This window comes from Lepus europaeus, chromosome 5 (genome assembly GCF_033115175.1).
Source record: "Lepus europaeus isolate LE1 chromosome 5, mLepTim1.pri, whole genome shotgun sequence".
NCBI classification, from domain to species: Eukaryota; Metazoa; Chordata; class Mammalia; order Lagomorpha; family Leporidae; genus Lepus; species Lepus europaeus.
The window spans coordinates 79,285,271-79,301,194 of record NC_084831.1 but is presented as its reverse complement, the minus strand read 5'-3'; the positions used below and the strand labels follow the sequence as shown (position 1 = coordinate 79,301,194).

The 15,924-nt window shown below is 38.4% G+C and overlaps 1 protein-coding gene across 6 annotated transcripts in view; it reads left to right on the top strand.

Annotated features, from left to right (window-relative positions):
- Positions 1-15,924, top strand: part of COL24A1 (collagen type XXIV alpha 1 chain) — a 421,092-nt gene that overhangs the window by 366,215 nt on the left and 38,953 nt on the right. For 4 of the 6 annotated variants that reach the window (XM_062191650.1, XM_062191653.1, XM_062191649.1 and 1 more), the window contains 6 exons: positions 108-215; positions 2,270-2,377; positions 2,470-2,523; positions 4,380-4,442; positions 7,833-7,886; positions 13,669-13,704. In XM_062191650.1, coding sequence (XP_062047634.1) covers positions 108-215; positions 2,270-2,377; positions 2,470-2,523; positions 4,380-4,442; positions 7,833-7,886; positions 13,669-13,704 — 423 coding nt within the window. The remainder of the gene's footprint in view (positions 1-107; positions 216-2,269; positions 2,378-2,469; positions 2,524-4,379; positions 4,443-7,832; positions 7,887-13,668; positions 13,705-15,924) is intronic. The other 2 variants (XM_062191655.1, XM_062191654.1) reach the window with 2 other exon arrangements.

Sequence of the window (15,924 nt, the reverse complement as noted above, 5' to 3'; positions counted from 1 at the left end):
TTTGTCAACTGCAGCCTTTCAGAACACAACCCTTCCTATGTGTATTGAGCCTCCGGATTGATTTTCTAGGAACTTCTTAGTTTTCATGTCTTATCTGTGTGTTTTAGGGCATCAGAGGCAGCCAAGGTAAACCAGGACTGAGTGGGTCTCCAGGACCTCGAGGAGTAAAGGGTTCATCAGGCCCTCCAGGCAGTGCTGGAAGGCTAGGCCCAAAGGTACTGTACAGTTTGTTGTGATGAATGAGCAGTGTTGGCCATCCTTACTGGTCCTGGGTTCATCTAGATCACTAGATGTAAGGTTAATAGCATTTAATAAAATTTGGCCAAAAGTAAAAACACATTATAGACAAAGGAAAGAATGTGACTTTACCATTTCCATTCCTTGTGATGGCACTCGGGACTAACAGTGCTTTAAAATATGCTATCTTTGACTCATTTTGATTCCTCTACCTTCTCTGTCATCTACCTTTTGCTCCCAAACAGTGAAATCTTATTTACTTCGCATATTTTATTTCTCAAATACATTTCCTGTTCCTCCAAAAGCTAAACCTTGGTAACAAATTGATAAATCTGATGACAAAACAAATTATTACTATGACTATTAGTAATAGTTATTACTATAACTAATAGTAAAAGTGCTAGTAATTAAGTGTTTCATTAACATTAATTTCATATAGGACAGGGACTGGGAACAATTAAGATATTTATAATATCATTTGTGCACCATACAAAATTATCACCTTAAAAATTCGCCTGCTATAGATTTATTGAATTTCAGCTCCTACCTGTGTTTGCCACGGCAGAGGCAGACAGATGATTTTGTGGGCCTTCTACAGCCCATGGCCTGGACATTCTCACCTGTGATATAGGGCATTGTAACATTAATAGACATCCCAAACAGAATCTCTCCAAGAAATGCAAGATTGACCCAGACAATAAGATTAGTCCAATGTCTAGAGCCATTTTATAAAAGCCTAGGATAGAGACATCAGTATCCTTGTCATTATTACCTCTTAAGTTGATTTTAACAGTTCTAAAGAATTTTCAGATTTCTGACACACATAAGTAAACTGAAAATGGTGGTTCAGTTGCTTCGTTTTTATGATTTTAGCCTTCTATCAACAGTTGTACCATGAAAATTCCTTTTCATTAAAACTAAAGGCAACTGAGCAAATGCTGAAACTAGGAAAAGAAATTGGAAAGATTATTATCTCTTATATGTGAATCTGCAGTAAAAAGTGTACTTCTTGTCTCAAAACATTAAAGAATTTTTGGCCAAAGTCTACCAAACATTATTCTTCATTAATCTATCTCTAAAATTCACTTATTTTAAAGTTTATTTTTAGAAATGGAATGAAAGATATTCCAACTCATTCCAAAAACAAAATATAAAAATAAATGAAAAATGACTTGGCTTTTTAAAAGATACAGTGAAGTCATAAGTACATCAATAAAGTAAACTTTTATGACATATAGACAATTTATATCAAAGGAACCTAGAGAAACACATAATGAAAATTTCTTAAAGATAGAATTGAGAAGATAGTCATGCCAAAAACACAGATCCAAACCAGGATTCTGCACAGTGGTAGCAGCTGCAGCATCTCTGGATGATAGAGGACAATAAATCAAAGTAATACCAATTCAAGTAAAATGCAAGTTGCATCACATATAACCACACTCCACACCCTTACCATCCTCTCTGTAGCCTTATGGTACAGTGTTCTTCCTAGTTTTATAGGTCCCTCTTACCTCTTCTTTCTTTTCACATTTATCATCTTGGTCTCTTGAATCTTCTTTCCCCATTGCTATACTTCTTGTTTATTATTTTCAAACATAATGAGAAAATGATCACGCAAAATTTTATTTCTTCAACGCCTTGTACTATACCTACTGTGGACTTGTATTTGGGTCTCATTTAAAAACCAATATGTTGGGTGCTGGATTCTGTCCCGGTTGCCCCTCTTCCAGGCCAGCTCTCTGCTATGGCCTGGGAAGGCAGTGGAGGATGGCCCAAGTGCTTGGGCCCTGAACCCACATGGGAGACCAGGAGAAGCACCTGGCTCCTGGCTTCAGATCAGCATGATGCGCTGGCCGCAGCGGCCATTGGAGGGTGAACCAACGGCAAAAAGGAAGACCTTTCTCTCTGTCTCTCTCTCTCTCTCACTATCCACTCTGCCTGTCAAAAAAACAAACAAAAACAAAAAACAAAAAAACAATATGTTTGTAAGTTCTGAAGTCAAGATCACCTTTCTTTGTTCTGTCCACAGGGTGAACAAGGGCTACCTGGTCAACCTGGAATTCAAGGTAAAAGAGGTCACCGAGGAGCACAGGGTGATCAAGGACCATGTGGAGATCCTGGCCTGAAGGGGCAGCCTGTATGTGTCAACTCAGAAATTCACCAAGCACTTACACTGTATATCAGGCCACTGTTGTACAGTAATATTTAGCATGTCTGTTCACATTGCAGGGAGAACATGGTGATCAAGGCTTGACAGGTTTCCAAGGATTTCCAGGCCCCAAGGTATGTTCACATATTTTTCTGCTAGTTTTCTTAACTATCTAGAAAAAAGAGATGTTGAAATATCAATAGTCTCTGACTTGAGCTGTTTTTCAATCTATAAATTCTCTGTGGGTATAAATTGTGTTATAGTCCTTCAAAAGGTTCATGGATAATGGAATTAAAAGATAAATTTGTTGAAGTGGAGCATTGTGGCACCATGGGTTAGCCCACTGCTTAGAACACCCATATCCCATGTAAGAGCAGCAGTTTGCATCCCGGCTCCTCTGCTTCCAGTCCATCTTCCTGCTAATGTGTCTGGGAAGGCAGCAAGTGATGGCCCAAGTACTTGGATTCCTGCCACCCACAAGGAAAACGTAGGTGCAGTTTCTGGCTCCCGATTTTGGCCTGGCTAAGCACAGCTGTTGCTTGTATTTAGGGATTAAATCCCTGGATGAAGGATCTTTCTCTATCTCTCACTTTCTCTCCCCATCCTCTGTCATGCTGCTTTGCAAATAAATAAATAAGTCAGTCTTTTTTTTAAATGTAAGTTTATTTTGGTGCAAAAAAAATTTTTGAATCCATGCATGCAAAGGTTCTTCAAAAAACTCTTTTGAAATGTGTGTTACAGGGGGAAAAAAACTTACCTATGAATTCAATTTTTCCATGAGCATCCATAAAGTACCTTCATATACTTGAGTTTTGAATATGCTAATTTTAAAGTTTATGTAACTATATGTTTTCCTAGCACTTTCATTGCATGATTTTCTTTTGTTCCCTCTAATTCTTTCTCCCAAGTAGTTTATTATGAACATTTTTTAAAAATTAATTGCTGGAATTTATTGTCAACTTCTTTTTTTTTTTTTTTTTTTTTTTGACAGGCAGAGTGGACAGTGAGAGAGAGAGACAGAGAGAAAGGTCTTCCTTTGCCTTTGGTTCACCCTCCAATGGCCGCCGCGGCTGGTGCGCTGCGGCCAGCGCGCCGCGCTGATCCGATGGCAGGAGCCAGGTGCTTCTCCTGGTCTCCCATGGGGTGCAGGGCCCAAGGACTTGGGCAATCCTCCACTGCATTCCCTGGCCACAGCAGAGAGCTGGCCTGGAAGAGGGAAAACCGGGACAGAATCGGTGCCCTGACAGGGACTAGAACCCGGTGTGCCGGCGCTGCAAGGCGGAGGATTAGCCTGTTGAGCCGCGGCGCCGGCAACTTCTTTTTTTTAAAAGGTTAATTTATTTATTTGAAAGTCAGATTTACACAGAGAGAGAGCAGAGGTAGAGAGAGAGAGAGGTCTTCCATCTGCTGGTTCACTCCCCAATTGGCCGCAATGGCTGGAGCTGTGCCAATCTGAAGCCAGGAGCCAGGAGCTTCCTCCGGGTCTCCAATGTCGGTGCAGGGCCCCAAGGACATGGGCCATCTGCTACTGCTTTCCCAGGCCATAGCAGAGAGCTGGATCGGAAGTGGAGCAGCCAGGATTAGAACCAGTGCCCATATGGGATGCCAGCGCTTCAGGCCAGGGCATTAACCCGCTGCGCCATAGCGCCGGCCCTAAATTATGAACATTTTTAAACATGAAAAGATTGAGACTTTAACACTGAACACTAACATCAAATTGCCTAAATTCTACAATTAACCTTTTACTCTTTCATTATCATGTACCAGTGCCTCTATTTTTCCCTCTCTGCACCCATTTCTGGTGTGTTTCTCAATAAATTACAGTCCATAGTGTACTTCACCCTCAACACTACAGCACCACATCATTAACTATCATATTCCACGTTTTAAAGAACCAATTGTTGATAGTATTGGTATGAGATCATTTCATTTGTAAGGTGAATTTAGCTTTACAGCTGAATACCCTGACTTTTTTTTATTGTACGTCTAGGGTCCAGAGGGGGATGCTGGCAGTGCTGGAATATCAGGTCCTAAAGGCCCCACAGGACTGAGAGTAAGTGCAAAGTCATTCTGCCTGCCCAGAAATTTTGCTTCCTTGCTTGTTGTTAGCACTCTTGAATCACTAAAATTAGTAGCCTCCAAATTAATAGCTTAATAAAATCTCTTTTAACATAGAAACTCCTAAGAGCACATGTAGAGTTTAACCCTTTGCAGTTCAGAGATGAGTTTGAGCAAAATACTCCACAGACCACCCGTACTTTCCAGTTGTTTTGTTGTTTTTTTTAAAAAAGAATCATCAGAATTGCTGCGAAGACTGGATAACATATTTATTAACCCACACCAGGAAAAGGTACAGAAAGCCATTTAATGTCATAAGTGTTAATACAAGCACAGACCAGAGACCACCCCCATGCACCACCTGGAGGACGCTTGCCTGTGACCAGAGCTCTTCAGACCACACCTTGACAAATAGTTGTGTTTTCCCAGCTCAGGGGCAGGCATCCCAAGAGAGTGTTGAGGAATTTCTCAAAGAGTTCCAAACATCAGAGTCTGAAGAACTCCAGTGAACATTTTAATGCCTGTAATTGCAAACTGCCGATAATATAAATAGGACAAATATGCCACCAGCAGTTACTGGTTATAGTTTTTGTTTGCTGCTTCCCTATTTTGTTTTAGTTTTTGTTCATCACAGGCTTCTAGTTGATGAAATGGTCTATAAAACTGAAAAGGAAAGAAAGTTGAAAAACTTCAAACAATGGTTGGACTGTAGCAGTAGCACCTCTGTGACTAATAGCAGCTGCTGAGGTCAGTGTGGAGAATGGAGGGAAGGGAAGCAAGAGGAAGAAAGGAGCTTTGAAGACATCTACAAGGAAACCTACTGTCTTGTACAAAATATTAAATAAAAAGTCAAATTTCTACAATTCTACACCTCTTTTCTGTATCTTACAACGATTTCTTTTCAATAATACAAAGAGCAGTGTTGTAATAAGACTTACTTAAGACCTTCTGAATATTTCTGTGGGTATAAATGTGTTGGTTACTCTCATGATTTTCCAAAGAATTAATGGCAAATTGGTGCTCTCATGTAAGTTACATTCTTGATTATCCATGGTGGATATACAGGATAGACTTTTCTGTAGCAAATATTACTTTTAAGTTCTTATGTATATTGTTTCCCCACTAATGAAATCCATTCGCTCTAGTTTTATTGGGTTCTGAATTAATTGTGTCCTTTTTTGATATTGTTAAAGAGAAGTTGGCTGCCTGCCTAGCACCTGCTCTAAGCAGAGTCTCACTAAGCTAATTGTCTCTATGGGCCAAAATCTGAGTCAGAAATTGTACCAGTTCATTACTAGTAAAGTTCTGGTAACTAAGAAATATTAATTTATAAGCACAGATAGTGGTTTATTCAGTCATTATAGGAAACAAGTGAAATGTTCTGATAGGTTACTGTTATGTACCAGGTACTGGTGTTCAGTTTGTGAAAATCCTATGATAGATGCTATTGTACTCATTTTACAGGTAGGGAAATTAAGCCTCTGAAAAATAATTTGCCAAGGAACAATGTATGACTAGTATGTATTTAGGACCTACTATTTGAATCCACATATGATTGACCAAATTATATGTCATAAGATTGCTTCCTAACTGTACTATTACAATATAGAATGGATATTAAGTAGCCTGCTTCCTAAGGCCTGGCTCCTGACTCCACCTGCCTAGTAATGTAGACTCTGAGAGGTAGCAGTAATAGTTCAAGACTGGAATTCCTGCCACTGAATGGGAGACCTAGATTAAGTTAACAGGCTCCTGGCTTTGGCCCAGGCCAATCCCTGCTGTTGTAGACATTTGAAAGGTGAACCAGGGCATGCGTGCTCTCTCTCTCGCTCTCTTGCTCACTTTCTCTCTCTCTCTCTTCCTCTCTCTCTCTCTCTTTCCCTTTCAAATAAATAAATAATTTTTTTAATTCTCTTGATTTGATTGTAAATCTTTGAAATTTGGGTACCATACTTATAAATTGTTACTTAGGATCAATATTTGTATTTAAAAGTGGTCCCTTTAGATTTACTTCTAAAGTACCGAGCAACTTCTGTTATTCTAGGACAACTTAATATTAAAGCTGTCAGTTGATAAACCACGTGACATTAGTTACCTCAGTTGATAGTATTTTCCAACTCCTGTGGAGTTGGAAAAAGAGAGAGCCTGCTATATATATACATTTATGTATTCTAAATCAAGGATGAGCTATAAAAACTAATTTGTAACTGGTGGGAGTTGGGGTACAATTTTTGGAAACATTAAATTGAGAATTTTGCATTCTTTGAGAAAAGGTAGGCTGTATGCCTAGTTTGGGAGAAATAAACTAGATAGCCAGCTTACTCAAGGTTATCTGTATAATCCAATTCATAGTTTAAAAAGGACTCTTCACGGGAGAGGGGAGGGTTGCGAGTGGGAGGGAAGTTATGGGAGGGGGAAGCCATTGTAATCCATAAGCTGTACTTTGGAAATTTATATTAATTAAATAAAAGTTAAAAATTTTTTTAAAAATTAAAATTAAAATAAAAAATAAAAAGGACTCTTCATGCTTAATTCTCACAGTGAGCCTGGAAAGTAGGCATTCTTATTCCTATTTTTTTTAAAGATTTATTTCATTTATTTGGAAGACAGAGTTACAGAGAGAGGTAGAGACAGAGAGAAAGGACTTCCATCCACTGGTTCACTCCCTAGATAGCCACAACAGCCGGAGCTGTGCCTATTCGAAGCCAGGAGCCAGGACCTTCTTCCGGGTCTCCTATGTAGGTACAGAGGCCCAAGGACTTGGGCCATCTTCCACTGCTTTCCCAGGCCATAGCAGAGAGCTAGATTGGAAGAAGAGCAGCCAGGACTCAAACCAGTGCCCATATGGGATGCCGGTGCTTCAGGCCAGGGCTTTACCCACAGCACCACAGCACCAGCCTATTCCTGTTTTTATAGATGAAGAAACTGATGTTTATAAAGTTGATCACATATAATACCTTCTGGTTCTTTTTGTACCCTCTATTACATGTTTCATGTCACTCAAAATCTACTTCTCAGCATCTATCTAGAAATCTATTCAAAAATTTGTTCATCATTATATTTTTATATTGTCTCCTATGTTATGTAATGGCATATATACAAAATGCATTATTCAAGTTATCACCACATAAAAATTATCATCCTTGTTTATTGATCTGTTAGTAATTATACAATTGTTGCTCTCCTGAAAGAAAACTATAATAATATGCAGAGTTGTGTCATACTATTAATGAAGATTACTATGATTTGTGCTAATACTATATGATTTTAGAACAAAAGCTGTGATTGTGCAAATATGGCTATTTTACCATTGCAGAGAAAATCGTTGGGATTTTTCTGAATTCTACTGATCATGAAACTGACAGTTTTTCTGTTACCCCAACAGGGAAACACTGGCCCTCTTGGCAGAGAAGGCATAATAGGTCCAACAGGTAGAACTGTAAGTTTGTCACAATATTTTTTCCTACTCATTTTTCTTTATTTCTAGAATAATCTATAAAGGCTAAGCCTGAGTGTTCAAGATGCAAAGATTGTAAATAAATGTGCAGTTTCTCCTGGAAGGTGATTTCTGAGATGTCAGGGATCATATGTGCAGTGAAGAGGGGATAAAAAGTGAGTTAGGCACTTAAAACTGGAGCTGAGAAGAGAGAATAGAACTGAAACAGGGAGGGAAGGATGCCTTCAGCATAGAGTGGATCACTAAAGCCATAAAAATGTGCCTGTTTTCTAAAGGAGAGGACATAGATTGCAAAAGAAGTGCAGACAGCCAAGACTTGAGTCTTTGGAAGCACTCTCTATGACGGAAAGCAAAAAATAGTTGTTGGGAAAAACAGGGAAATCAGGGCAGCACAAGCTGAGATGTGTTTTAAGAAAGGAGTTGTCAGTGATCATCTTTGTGGAAACAAGTTGCAGATGGAGTACAGGTTGCAGTGAAGAAGAAAGTAGATTAAAATAGTAACTTTTCTCAAATTCTAACAGCTTTTACAGTGAATACTATTTTTCCATTTCATAGATAAAGCAGCAGATGAGGTTCATAGAAGCTCACCTAGTCATTCAAGGTGATGGAGCTAGTGAATTTCACAACTGATGCTTCTTAATTCAAGACCAGTGATGTTTTTACCCCTTTCAATCTATGTCTAGAGGACAAACTGAGAAGATATTTGCCAGTGCTTGAGATATTTGCCAATGACAAAATTAGGGTGGTGGTCACAAAGAAGTTTTACAATGCTGTTAGTTGTATAAAGAGGAGAAAGAGCACAGTCTAAAAGATAAAATTGAATCTCAGAGATGAAAATTTATTCCTTGCAGAGAATCAGTAATGTTGAGTTATTTGAAAGTGTCATAGATAGCCACACAGAGTTTAAAAGTATGAAAACGGTATTCCTCAGGTTCTAAGTACAGCTGTTCTCTTTGATAAATTTAGAGGAAATTCACCACCAAAGTTCTTACATTTCTAATTTAAAAAATGTGCAACTCAACATTTCTGTAGATTTTCAGCATTCGCCACTCAGAACTATCTAAAATTGTGAGAGAATTCTCATGTTTCAGTGGGTGGCTCTTCAGCAAGCTAAGGAACACATACTGTTCTGATTACAGGATGATTATTCTCCTCTGTCAAAAATGTGAACTATTAATTGGTCAAGGAAAATGTGATGCAGAAATGTCTCAATTAAAATATTTTACTGGTTTTATTTATAGGCAGTTCTTAAAGTCTCCTACAATATTTAGCCTGCACATCAGATTTTTCCCATTTTCCATTCAAAGAGGAAAAATTCCTTGTGAAAAAATAAGCATTTGAGAATAACAAAAACATTGTGAAAAAATAGTTGGGGGGGATGAGGAACTTACTTTTCCAAATAGGAAGATACTGCAAAGTCATTGTAAACAAAATTATATTGTAGCACAAGTAAATAGATTCGTATAACACAATAGGGCCCAGAATTAGATTAAATATCTAATCATAATAAAAATGATATGTCTGTTAGGATGAGTTGGGCTGTAACAGAAATCCTGAATCATACTGGTTGTAACAATTAGGAAATTTATATATCATATTACAGGAAGTCCAGTGGTTAAGGAAATCTTCAGATTTGATTATTTAGTGACTCCGTCATGATGTCCAAGACCAAATTCTTGCCATATCTCTCTACTGTGCTATCCTAAATATTGGCTTCATAATTATACTTACAGAAAGATGACCACAATTTCTCAGGAGTCACATCCAGACAAATTATCCAAGGAGGGGAGGGATTTTCTGTAACACTATCATGGGAAAAATTAAAAATTTTCCTGAATACTCTCATTGCATTTTTCCACATGTCCCATTGACCACAATCACCAGTGACAGGAAAGTGATATGTAGTTACTTTGCTACAAATAAACTGGAAGCTCATTTCACACAAAAAAGGAGGAGTGTGCTTGTCTTCTCAGAACTGTTCCTATGGAATGCATGACATCTGTTCTCTTTATATTAATAAAAAAGAAAAAGAAAAAATATGAAATGACTTTTTAAAGATTAAACAATAAAAATCCTAGAAAACTAGAAAATTAAAGTATACAGGCTTAAGTGTTGAGGGAACCTATTATATAAAATGGGAAACCTGATATGGTCATTTAGCATGCTGGTGAAGATGTCAGTTAAGACACTTGAATCTCATATTGGAGTACTTGGGTTCCATACCTGGCCACAGGTCCTGACTCCAGCTTCCTGCTAGTGCAGACCCTAGGATGCAGCACTAATGATTCGAGTAATTGGGTTCCTGCTACCCACATGGGGGACCTGAATTGAGTTCCTGGCTCCTGGCTTTACGCAAGCTCAGTTCTGGCAATTGTGGGCATTTGGGTAATGAATCAGCTGATGAAAGAGCTTTCTCTTCCTCTCTCTTTCTGCTTCTCAAGTCATTTTTTTACAGAGAGAGGATTTTATGTAGTTGAAAGGCAGAGTTACAGAGAGAGACAGACAGAGAGGTCTTCCATCTGCTGGTTCACTCCCTAAATGGCTGCAACGGCCTGAGCTGGGCCAAGCCAAAGCCAGGAATCAGGAACCTCCTCTGAATCTCCCACACTGGTACAGGGGCCCAAACACTTGGGCCATCTACCACTGCTTTCCCAAGGCACATTAGCAGGGAGCTGAATCAGAAGAGCAGTAACCAGGTCTTGAACCACCACCCATATGGAACGCCAATGTCACAGGTGACGGCTATAACCACTATACCACAGTGCCAGCCCCAAGTAAGTCTTTTTTTAAATAGGAAAACTGAAAACTAGAAAAGGATAAAAAAAAAGTTAGATTCTTGAATATTATAAAATTGTAGAAAAATGATTTCATAAATAGTCAAAAATCAACATGGATTGTAAAAAATATTTGCAGTGGTTACAAAATATGACATGTTAGCATACAAAGAGCCTTTACAAACTGGATTTGAAAAGATAGAAAACTCAGTGGAAAAAAAAAGAAGAAGAAGAAATCCAAGAGGTCAACAATTATTTTAAAAGATGTTCACCTTATTTCAGGCATGGAAAGCCAAGATACCGTGGCAAAAAAAAAAAAAAAAAAAAGTCCTACATGAAAGATCTCTGTGATTGAGACCCCAGTGGAAAGAAGGGGCCATCAAAGAAGAATGTAGTTTTCTCTGAAAGGAGGAGAGAACTTCCACCTTTCTTATGGCCTAGCCCTGGCAACTCATGTCAAGAGCCTTGGGTGATCACTGACGTCATACATAAGAGTGTTAATTGTTAAATTAGCAGCATACACTTACTCCCCATGCAGGACCTCTGTCCTCAATGAGTTGTACTATGAGAATTAACTGTAAAACTTGTTCTCGTGTTTTTTTTTTTTATATTGTGTGTGTGTGTGTGCAAATCATTGAAATCTTTACTTAGTATAGAGTTGGTCTTCTGTGTATAACCAATCTTAATGGAGAATGGGACTGGGATTGGGAGAGGGAGGAGGACGTAGGGAGGGAGTAGGTGTGGGAGGGCGAGTATGGTGGGGAAGAATCATTATATTCCTAAAGTTGTACTTATGAAATTTGTACTCATTAAATAAAAAATTTCTAGAACAAAAAGATACCCACCTGACTTTATATGAAAGAAATGCAAATTAAAAATGAGCTATTATATCTATCTTTTATAAGAAAATATTATACTTTCATTTATCACTGGTAGAAACTTAAATTATAGCCTTTATGGAATGAAATTTGTTAAAATGTAAGTATGTACACTCTTTACTCAGCTGTTCCACTTCGAGTAATTTGTCTAATAGAAACCAAAGGCACCCAACACACTAAGGGGATTTTCAAAGATGTTTTTTTCTTTCACAATAGTGTTTGTATTGCCAAAACAAACAAACAAAAAATGCTGAATGCTCATCTGTAGAGCAATGGCTAAATAAATTGTGATCTATTTCATGAAATAGTATGCAATTATTTAAAACAATTACATATCTAAGTAGGCTAACTCTCAGTTATTTCATGATTGTTAAGTGGAAAAGCATGATTCATAAAAAAATACATAAGTAATATTATCCCAACATTAGAAAACCTGCCCAGGTTCTCCTATACATATGTAAATATAGTTGTCAGTATCTATTATGAAAAGATATATTTCATACTAGGTTGGAATACTAGGTTGGAAGTGGATGAGAACTTTTTTAATTGCTTGTTAAGATATTAAATCAATTTTAAAAGTTAATGCTGTGGTCTAAAGTGGACTAGGAATAAGACAAGAAGCAGAACTAATATTAAATGGCAAGTAAATAATATTTTTAGCTTGCAAGAGTAACAAAGAACATGGCATAAATCAAAAGAAATATATACTCTCATATTTTGAGTTATACATGCAATTCCAAACAAACTTTCTGGGGATAATTTTTTAACAATTTTAGAGTACAAAGTTATTCATCACAGTGCAGTTCAGAATGACAAAAATTAGAAAAAAAATCTAATAAAAGGAAATTAATTAGAAATATCATTTTTAAAACAGGTATTATAGTTATTTAGAAGAATGCAGGTTGGCATGGAAGAACATTCCTGTTGTGAAGGTATAAATTCAACTGACAGGAAAGATAAACAGTATTATCTCAGTTTTCTACTAAAAAATGTTTTCACAAACATGAATACAAAAACATCCACAGGAGTTTAAAAAGTAATAGGTCCACCTAACCATTGCAGACCACACATTATTTTCAAGTACATAGGGAACATTTACCAAAATAGAAGATATTTGGGGTACAAAACAAATTCTACTGAACTTACAAAAACTGAAAGCACACAAGTATGGTCTGTGGCCATAATGGACTAAAGCAAGAAATCAGTAACTGAAAGATAACTGGAAAGTCTGCAAACACTTGAAAATTAAATCACACACATCTACATAATCCATGGATCAAAGAGGAACTCTAAAGGAAAGCCAGAAAATATGAACTGAAATAAAATGTGTACAACCTATCGAAATTTGCAGCAAGCTAAAATGAACAGAAAACAGAAGATGAAAGAAAAAGAGGAAGCCACACTAAAAACTGGACTTTCAAAGACTGAGGGAGGCCGGCGCCATGGCTCACTAGGCTAATCCTCTGCCTGCAGCGCCAACACTCCGGGCTGTAGTCCCGGTTGGGGCACGGGTTCTATACTGGTTGCTCCTCTTCCAGTCCAGCTCTCTGCTGTGGCCCGGGAAGGCAGAGGAGGATAGCCCAAGTGCTTGGGTCCTGTACCCCACAGGAGACCAGGAGGAAACACCTGGCTCCTGGCTTCAGATCAGCGCAACGCACCAGCCATAGCAGCGATTTGTGGGGTGAACCAACGGAAGGAAGACCTTTGTCTCTGCCTCTCTCTCGCTAACTCTGCCTGTCAAAAAAAAAAAAAAAAAAAAAAGACTGAGGGAAACAAATATTAGAAGAATATAACCTGAATTTAGAAAGAATTTCCTTTCTAAAGTGTTTTGTATGTGATTTTCAGATCAGCTATTGACTCAATGGAGTGCATAAATAGCTTGTAATCACAGTCTCACTTTAAGGTGGAGGGAGAGACAGCAGGGTGAATTAACAGATTGTTTTGGTTTTTCTTAGGAAAAAGAAAACTAATTTATATAAATGAATAACAAAGTCTTACTAAGATCAAAAAATGCAAAAATATAAGTTGTTATGTTACTGCATACAACCTCAACTGTATTTAATAAATAAGTGTCAATAACACTGAACTAAAGTCTTTTCTTTTTCCTTTTAGGGACCCAGAGGTGAAAAAGGCTTTAGAGGTGAAGCTGTAAGTTTAATTATTTATGATTATAGTATCCCATGTCACTAGGCTATAAGCTCCATGAAAGCAAGGACATGTTAGAGCTGTTCACTTTGTATCTCTGAGAGCTGTGAAATAAAAATGCAATTATAGTTTTCAGGGGGCAGAATTAACCTGTGTGGTATGCAGCAGTAAAAATCTGATAAGCTCTAAATGTGTTAGAAGCTGCCCATGTCACTCTTCCCAGAATGCTGTGTGAAGGGAGTCGTTGCTTTTTGAAGCATTAGGAGAAGAGGTGTGGGTCGTCTTCACCAGCACCCGAGCAAGAGCACGGCCAAGGGGCTGTAGTGGAGGCCCACAGTCAGCAGAAAGGGCTGCAGAGCAGAAGAAGTCGCTTGTTTTAGGCTTCAGCCAGTAGCAATGGTGAGAAGACAGGAAGAAGGCACACAGCACTCACTGTTCCCCACGTTTCAAGGTTTTCAATTCCTCCAAGTTTAAGATTCAAAGCAGAGGAACCACCTCCCCAGCAGGGATCATGCAGCAGCCATAACAGAGGGCAGGCTGGGGTGAAATGAGAGAGGTCAAAACTAAATACATAAGACTTGTAAGAATAAGCTTCAAAGTAGCAGTACAATCTTGATTAAAAGGTAATAAGATTACATAGCGGCAGCTAAGATTGTTTTGCTTCTCCCCATTGGGTGTGCTTGGAACTCTGCATAAGTAAATATCAGTTATATCAATTAGCTGAAATGGAGAAATTATGTGATTCCAGAGAGCCTAAGAAGCTCAAAAGTCATCACAATAGACATGTTCAGTTTACAGAAATGTGGCTGTCACCTTTTCTCAGTAGATTTACTATAACAGGAAGCAAGTAGAATCAAGAATGTACGCACATATTAAAGCCATAACCCCTAGGAGGAATGGGAATGGGAAAGGAAAGGAGGCTTGGAATTAGCCCATTTTCCAACACCACCCCCTCTTCTGGCTGGGCATGTTTCCCCAACTGATCTTCTCCAAGTACTCTGGCTGGAACATAACATCTATGAGGATCAGGAAACCTCAAGTACCTGTGACAATGTCACAAGAATGCCATGTGAACAAAAATTGAATGGCTCTGATGGACTACAAGCACAGTGGATTATGACTACAATCTCAGGTTGTACCAATAGAAATATGGCCTCCAGAATAGAGCAAGTAGTGGCACCAGTCAGGCCTTCTCCAATAAGGAACATACAAGCTTAAAGCATGTTCAGAGGAGAGCTCTCAGATCATGAAGGATCTGTGAGCCATGTTCTGGAAAGACCAGCTAACATATGGGGAATGTTTTGCTTCTGCCAGACTCTGCAGCTTGAACACAGCCCTCTCCTTGTTTGCTCTGCAGGCTCCTCACTGCCTGACCTTCACACCTACTGTTTCTCTACTCCCTTCTTTCTCTCTCTAATTCCCGCTCATCTTAAGATTCTGATTTAAAGATTTGCTCGGTGGCGGGCAGGAGTGAGGGTTGCTGATGTTTTGGCCCTATTCCATTGCCATTCCTGGAGATAATGCCTAGTACTCAGGACCTAGTGCAATGCCTGTTGTCTGTTCTTCAGTTCTTAAGTATCCTCTTACCAGAAGGACTTTTCTTAACTGGCCTATGTAAAATAGCCATGCCCTGACCTTTCTGAGCCTCCTTGCCTTTCCTTAGCCTGTTTCCTTACTTCCTAATGTATTACATATGTATTTGAGTCTGTTTGCTGTCGTTGCTATTTATTGTATCTTCCCTCTCTAGAATGCAGGCTCCATGACACAGACATTTGATCCACTATTGTTTGTTTTAATCTGTGTCCACAACACCTAACAGTGCCTATCTTACAGTTTGCATTCAATAAATATTTCCTGACTAATTGGTAAACAAAGTAGAGAAGGTTTGAGATATCGGAACATGACAGTTGTCTTCAAATATTCAAAAAGTTGTCTTCCAAAAAAGAGGGCCTCTAAAGTAATAAAAAATTAAAATGATTTACTTGTTGAATTATATCTTATTTTCTGAGCCTAGCTCCTTGAAAGGTAGCAAGTTCTGTGTGAGTATGCAATATATTTGATACCACCTAGTCCCAACAACCCAGCTAGTCATCAACCTGCCATAGCCCTTGGCACATAATTAACACCCACACTAAATACCTATTGACTAAATGAGTAGACTATTAAGGTTTATTTCCGTTCAGACTAGTAGTGAGCTTTAATATAATAATGAATTGCTACACA